This window comes from Epinephelus moara, chromosome 23, assembly GCF_006386435.1.
Source record: "Epinephelus moara isolate mb chromosome 23, YSFRI_EMoa_1.0, whole genome shotgun sequence".
In the NCBI taxonomy this organism is placed as follows: Eukaryota; Metazoa; Chordata; class Actinopteri; order Perciformes; family Serranidae; genus Epinephelus; species Epinephelus moara.
Window position 1 is genome coordinate 3,638,188 of NC_065528.1, and position 7,445 is coordinate 3,645,632.

Sequence of the window (7,445 nt, forward strand, 5' to 3'; positions counted from 1 at the left end):
GGGGAGTTTTTCCTTATCCGCTGCGAGGGTCATAAGGACAGAGGGATGTCGTATGCTGTAAAGCCCTGTGAGGCAAATTGTGATTTATGATATTGGGCTTTATAAATAAAATTGATTGATTGATTGATTGATTGATTGATTGACTTCAACAGGCATTTCAAACTTAATCACCTTATGCCAGTGTATATCTACTGATTTATTACTTCAGTCACTCTTTGCAGTTAAAGCTCGTTCTTACACTACACAATACTTTCTTTAATGTTATTTTTTATATTTATTGTTCTGGGATGATTGTGTACATATATGCGTTGTGTATGAATTACTGTCTTTTTTTGGATTTATTTATTTTTTTGTCAGGCATGGCACAGCAAATTTTGTTGTACTTCTTGTGCAGTGACAATTAAGTCTATTCTTCTTCTTATTCTTCTTGTACAGCTTCTCCCTGAAATTAACTACATTTGAATGAATGGTCAAATTTTGAATAAAAAGTAACACACCTAATGCCAATGGGGTTTTAATGTGACTAGAATTGTATTACTAGCATCAGTATCAACAGGTGCATTGTACACACACAGTAAAATGATTTATTCCTCTCTCATTTCACAACTGACACATAGATGATTTAATTTGTTACCTCTAACTCTGTCTGTCTGTCTGTCTGTCTGTCTGTCTGTGTCTTTGTTTTCCAGGTGGTGTGTAAGTACCTTGAAGATCCAGTGTTGATCAACAGAGAGGAAGTGGGAATGGTTAAGTTTGACTTCCGCTACATGCTGATGTTGCGCTCTGTGCAGCCTCTGCGTCTTTACGCCTACAACGTCTTCTGGTTGCGCTTTGCTAACAGGTACAACATATATGCATACATATACACACATCACATCCAGCTTTAATGGCCAAGCCACAGATCCACCCTCTCGTCCAAATATGGTCACTTCTGGCTCCAAAATCAAACATGGCGATGGCCAAAATGCTGAATTCGAGGCTTAAAAACTGCAGTCTACAAACCAGTGGGTGGCATCACAGTGACTACATCCATTATTTTTTACAGTCTATGACAAAAAAAATACTGGTAAAGTGGTTGTTGAAGTGCTCCTCATAGTGACGGCCTGTGGAAAGAAAAAGTTCTTGGCTGTGGTCAAATAGTCTTTTTTGCTTAGAAAAGGTTTCTAACTGAGTGAAATGACCCGGAAGTATCTAAGTGGCAGCCATTTTAAGAGCTGGTTGAATTCTCTAAATTTTAAGGAAAGATGCTTAAATGCTTCCTTTCTAATCTCCTTTAGCATAGGGTACACTTGACCATCCTTTACGAAAGGAAAGGAGATAATTCTGTCCCACAAGTTCTTGTGGCTGCAATATTTACAGCGACCAAGCGACGCACCATTCACAAACTCAAATGATTAGGAAAGAAAAAGATCAACATGACCGAGAAAGGAAGGAGATCACCATGTAAGTTAAAAACAGAAGTCCACATGCTTTTCCCATTTTATTGTTTATTGTTATATCTATATTATCTGCCCCTACTGCATCTCAAAAGATTGGCATTGGCTATGCTTATGGCCTAGATGGATGGATAGATGGATAGATAGATGGATGGATGGATATTCTGCTTCTCTGTGCCCCCCGTTTCTCTCTCAACCCAACTGATCTAAGCAGATGGCCGGCCACCTAGAGCAGGGTTCTCCTCGAGGTTTCTTCCCATTAAAGGGGAGTTTTTCCTTACCGCCGTCACCAAGTGCTGCTCATGGGGGAATTGTTGGGTCTCTGTAAATTCAAGAGTATTATCTAGACCTGCTCTATTTGAAAAGTGCCCTGAGATGACTTTTGTTGTGATTTGGCGCTATATGAATAAAATTGAATTGAAAAGAAATACATAGATAATCAATGAAGTAACGTCGCTGTGCCTCATGCGTAAATGCGCATATAATTGGCCTATCTGGAGATTTGAATAATCAATGAAGTTAGGCTACTGCTTCCCACTTTTTACTCCCCTGTACAGTGTTTCCCTGCAGAGCTACAGTGGAAGGATCATAACAAAAAGAGAGAATTGGACACTATACAAACAACTGTAACGTTGTTTCACCATGTTGTCAACTTTTATATATCCTGCATGAAACAACGCAATGAGAACGTACAGGGCACATTATCTAAGATGCACTTTTTGTAGTCCATCTTCAGAACATTATAGTTTCACCACAGCAGACCCACGTCAATAACATCCGCTGTCACATAATTACGTAGCCCAGTGTAAGTGCAGTCGGATTTTCTCAGCACCGCATTTGTCTTTTCCAAAGTCCTTATGAATTCTCCTTCACATCTTCTCTTGACCTCGTGACATTTTCCATCGAGGTCAAGGAAAAGTGGTTAGGAAAAGACGATAGGAGGCACTTTTCGACTGTAGCCCTTGTGTCTGGTTGTTTTGGCATACAGTGTTCTGTAGTGCCTCCCGGAGGGGAGAAGTTTGAACAGGTTGTGTCCAGGGTGTGATGGTCTGCAGTGATGTTTCCTGCCTGTTTTCTGACTCTGGAGTTCTATCAGTCCTAGACTGGTACCAGTGATTCTGCAGTCTTGACTGTCCATTGAAGTCTGTCATTGTCCTGTTTGGTGGCTTATCCAAACCAAAGAGTGCAGATGTGCAGAGAACAGACTGGATGATTTCAGTGTAGAATTGGATCAGCAGCTCCTGAGGCAGATTGGACTTCCTGAGATGGCGCAGGCTGTACATCCACTGCTAGACCTTTTTCCTGATGGTTTCCAGTAGGGGTGTCCCGATCCAGCTTTTTCACTTCCGATCCGATACCGATATTACAGCCTTGAGTTTTGGCCGATACCGATACCGATTCCGATCCAAGCACGTATTATACATATTCACTTATTTTGTTGTCAGTCATGTTAGAAAAGGACAACTACTTAATCAGGTTAGTTAGAATGATCCACAACAGTTGGTATGAGAAACTGACCCGTTTATTGTTAACAGGGTTAAATAAACAACTTTAAACTTGAACATTAACATTAAATAAAAAATATAGCTGGTTTGCTTTGGCTGCTTTGGCCCCTTAATAAATAGAAAATAAATCAACACAAGAAATCTTTAAAATGTCTAACATTGAAATTAAAATAGCAGCAAGACTCCACACACTTGTGCTTTGCCCCCCTAATAAATAAAAAATAGATTAACACCATAAGACATTGTTGACATTTAACAAACAATGCAGCCTTTCCTTTTCAGTTATTTTAGTAGTGTCAGTGCCAGCCTGGTGCTGCTGTTTCCTGGGACCAACAGAGGGGACAAAAACCCACACACAATATTGTACAACTGTTTAAACAAGCAATAGTCCATTCATGGCTCCAATTTCACTAATTGTGCCCAAAACAATGCCATCAGTGCTCTTTACTTAAACAGTAAAAGTGTAAACCAAATAAAAATATCACTCTCAAAAAACCAGAGCAGAAAACAAATAGTCAGTTAACTAAATTGACCGCTACTCTTCCTACCCTCCGTGTGTGTCTGCCATCTGCATGCTGGCCTGGTGGATTGATAGTAAGTGCTGGAGCGGATCACTGGAATGGACTGCTTGAATCGCGGAGCGCTGGGCTGGCCGGAAAACCTGGATCGGAGTCCATGAAAAACTGGATCGGAGTTCTTGGATCGACATTTTTCCATGCAGTCTGATCCGATGCTGATGCACATTTTTTGCTAATATCGGCAGCCGATATTCGGATCGGGACATCCTTAGTTTCCAGGGTTTCCCAATCATTCATTTATTTGTGGTGGCCCGCCATGATGAAAACAACTCTGCCACAAATAGATTTCCAGCAGAGCTGGACTGTCCATTAGAAGCACTATTGGAATATGTATACAGTTTGATTATTAATAGCACCACACTGTGGGAGTGCACTCGAGGCAGAGACATAGCAGCAGAATGCTAGGTGCAAATGAAGTTAGACGTTTGCTTTCACTTGCAGCTGCTGCTCCTCTCATCCATCGATCTTATCTGATCAGCTCTTAATGGCTTGACAGATCAATTATTCACCCTGCAAGTCACAAACTGCTGCTTAGGGAAAAAAATAACTTATGGAGATCTCTGTCTGCGCTGCGTTCATGGGACAAAGGGACACACACAGGCATTTTTAAAAAAAAAAAAAAAAAAAGAAAAAGTTTGCTGTTGTTGTTGCCCCTTCTTCAGATTTGCATAAAACACTTTTCTGGCCATTATTCATCGCATATTTCAGAAACAGAAGGGGAAACATTTGGTCAGATGCTGAATGGTGACAATAATCTTGGATGTTCACCTTGAAACTGTGTTGATTGTATAGATCTTCTGTGCTGTCAGGGGTGTAAATGTGTGTGAAGCATCCATGTTTTCACAGACATGGATATAAATTTTTATTGCAAGTTGACAGCTTTGCGGAGGCTTACAACCACGAGGCAGTAATTCTAGTATATATGAAATGTTTTTAATGGCATCATACAAAAGCTGCCCTGTATTCCGCCATTGCGTTAGATGAATGAATGATTTATTTTGGATTGGGTTAATCACAGTGTCAATTAATCACAACTCAAAGGTACAGTCAGAGTTCTGGATCTGCGATTTGAGAAGAAGTATTGCAATAACATATATTGAGATATATATGATTTATTACCTTATTTCCACTGGAAATTAAGTCCCATTTTATTATTTTAGTGGGCCACCAAAAGTTCAGTTTGTACTTGTAATATTAATAATTTATGTAATTAAAAAAATCTATACTTGATGTCCATGTATCGATACAATATTGCCACGCAAAAATATTGGGATATTATACTGTACGGACAACAGTACAATCATTACAAACTGAAATTTTGACTTGATGATGGCTCTAAAAGAAAAGTCAGGGGAATGCTAAAGGTACAAGGATACATCCTTTGGGAGCCATGGACATCTGTACCAGAATTCATGGCAATCCATCCAAGAAGAAGTGAGGTATTTGAAGCTGCACCAAAATGGTGGACTGACCAACAAACTGACATGCCATCTTATGACCCATGCTGCAAACTCTAAACTATAGGAATTTACACATAACTTGGCTTGTCCTCATTTTGTTTTATTGGTAGTGATAATAAAGTGTCTTCATACTGGGGGGCGAACTCTTTCTTGTGCCTGGACCTGATGTCTGTTTCTTCTATCCAGACCTTTCTCCTTGGACCATTATGATGATTACCAAAAGCACTTCACCGTCATGAACTATAACGAAGGAGTGGAGCTTAAGCAGGTACCTTTTTATTGTTGTTTTTGCTGTTAGTAGCAATATCTATTTTTGCAATCTATCTGTGGTCACAAGAACAAGGTCTGGTCAACACATTCACACTCCAACCTCGTTACATATTGAAGTTTGGTCGTGGACTTTCCACGGCAAGATATGACATGCAAGGTACCCTGGGTATGTTGGTTGCTGACGTTCTGGGACACCGGAAGTAAGTAACTAAATAAGTAAAGCTTTATTTGTATAGCACCTTTCAAGACCATGGTCACAAAGTGCTGTACAATAGAAATAAAATAGAAATAAAACATAGTACAATACAATATTACAGTACACACGGCAAACAAGGACAAGATATGCCTGAAATGCACCAAATTAACAGTTCAAATATACTGTATACACATGTAACACAGGAAAGATTATGTAATCACACCATAGGCACCGCATCTAAAAAGGTAACAGAAAAAAGGTGGGTTTTAAGGCGTTTTTTTAAAACTCTCAACGGAGGTGGAGTTTTTTACTGTGGTGGGAAGTTTGTTCCATAATTTGGGGGTCACCACAGAGAAGGCATGGTCACCTTTGGTTTTCAAATTAGTCCTGGGGACAGTAAGAAGCCCTGCATTGGATGATCTAAGGGGTCTCACAGGTGTGTGAGGACTAAGCAGATCCCTAATATAGCTGGGAGCCAGGCCATGCAGAGCCTTGTAGGTAATTAAAAGTATTTTAAAATCAGTTCTAAATTTAACGAGTAACCAGTGCAGAGTGGCCAGGATGGGAGTTATGTGAGAGCGGCATGAAGACTTGGTGAGAACCCTCGCAGCAGCATTTTTTTTTTTTACCTGTAATCGGTGTCAACTTCAGCCTGTTACATGCATTGTCGGTTCTCAGAATACACTTGTGTTTTCACAAGAAATGTACAGGTTGCATACAGTCTCTTTAAAGATAAATGCACTACGTCAGTACAACAACGCGGATTGAAGTTTTTTTCCTTCAGCAACAAATGCATGTGGTTATGTTTAGCCTTAGACAGCAGTTTTCAAGCTTGTTTTAACTTAGTGTCTAAATAATTACATTTACAAGGCGAACATGAAGTAAATTGTGAATAGTTACTTGCGCCATCACCCAGAGGCTAATATTAACAAGAGGGGCCGCAATCAGGGTGTAAACCAGCTGACCAACACACGCTGCAGCATTAACCAGATTAAGACACCTCTGCTCTGTGGTGAAGAAAATAACTCTCTGCTCAGTCTGTTTTACCTGCCCAGTGTCTTTGCTTTCACTGGTGCAAGCAGAGAGAGAGAGGCTGATCGTAGCTCCTATGCTGGCATAACGTAAATAACACAGTCGCTGCAGGCTGAGCACTCAAAATAATTCATTAATTCATTCATCAGTGCAGTTAACTTTTTAAAATAAAAAGGATGCGGACCATATATTATTTAATAGAACGTGAATTGCACACTTATTATGGATCACCAAAAATAGAGTATGCTATATTTTAAAAGAAAGAAAATAAATAAAAAAATAAATCGTGTTGAAATCCAACATTTTGATGCATTGTGATGCAACAATAATCATTTTGTTATCGAATCATCACTCTGAATCATAATCGAATTGTGAGGTGTCTGGATATTCCCACTCCTATTTACAAAGCAGCTGTTTTGGATGGCTTCGGAGTGAGACCAGGTTGGTTGGGTCACTGTTGTCTTTTTTTATTGTTTGACCAAATTTCTCATGGAATTTAATGTTTCAGAAAGAATGACCCATATCATAAACATCTTCAGAGGTAGCTTTATTGGAGCTTTGTAGTCAGAATTGTCAGTTGCCTCAAAGCATTGGCATCCCAAAAAAATTGTCATAGGGGTGGCTAGATGGGTACTAACTGAATTTCAAGGATTCTACTGTGCTGTTGAAGTACATCAGCTAGTTGAAAACTGTGTCAGTATGAGAGTTAAAAAATCACATGCTGATATACTTAAAGGGCCAGTGTGTAATATTTGGCATGGTTTATTGTCAATCTGAATCTGAATCTGAATATTCTACCCATTAATATGTTTATATAAGTGTATAATCGCTATAAAATAAAATTCGTTTGGTTTTCGTAGCCTTATAATTATGCTTTTATATATATATATATATATAGCAAGGGCCTTGCTTTAGAGAGGTCGCCATCTTGCGCCGCCATGTATGTAAGGCAGCCCGAGCGGACAATC

The 7,445-nt window shown here is 39.4% G+C and overlaps 2 protein-coding genes across 2 annotated transcripts in view; both read left to right on the forward strand.

Annotated features, from left to right (window-relative positions):
* scube1 (signal peptide, CUB domain, EGF-like 1) overlaps positions 1-7,410 on the forward strand; it is a 647,001-nt gene extending 639,591 nt beyond the window's left edge. The window contains exon 24 of the mRNA XM_050036052.1: positions 7,397-7,410. The gene's annotated coding sequence lies outside the window, so the exon portion shown is untranslated. The remainder of the gene's footprint in view (positions 1-7,396) is intronic.
* The window catches only part of ttll12 (tubulin tyrosine ligase-like family, member 12), a 78,506-nt gene that overhangs the window by 48,753 nt on the left and 22,308 nt on the right, over positions 1-7,445 (forward strand). Inside the window, exons 10-11 of the mRNA XM_050036069.1 lie at positions 690-841; positions 5,166-5,247. Of these exons, the coding sequence (XP_049892026.1) occupies positions 690-841; positions 5,166-5,247 (234 nt within the window). The remainder of the gene's footprint in view (positions 1-689; positions 842-5,165; positions 5,248-7,445) is intronic.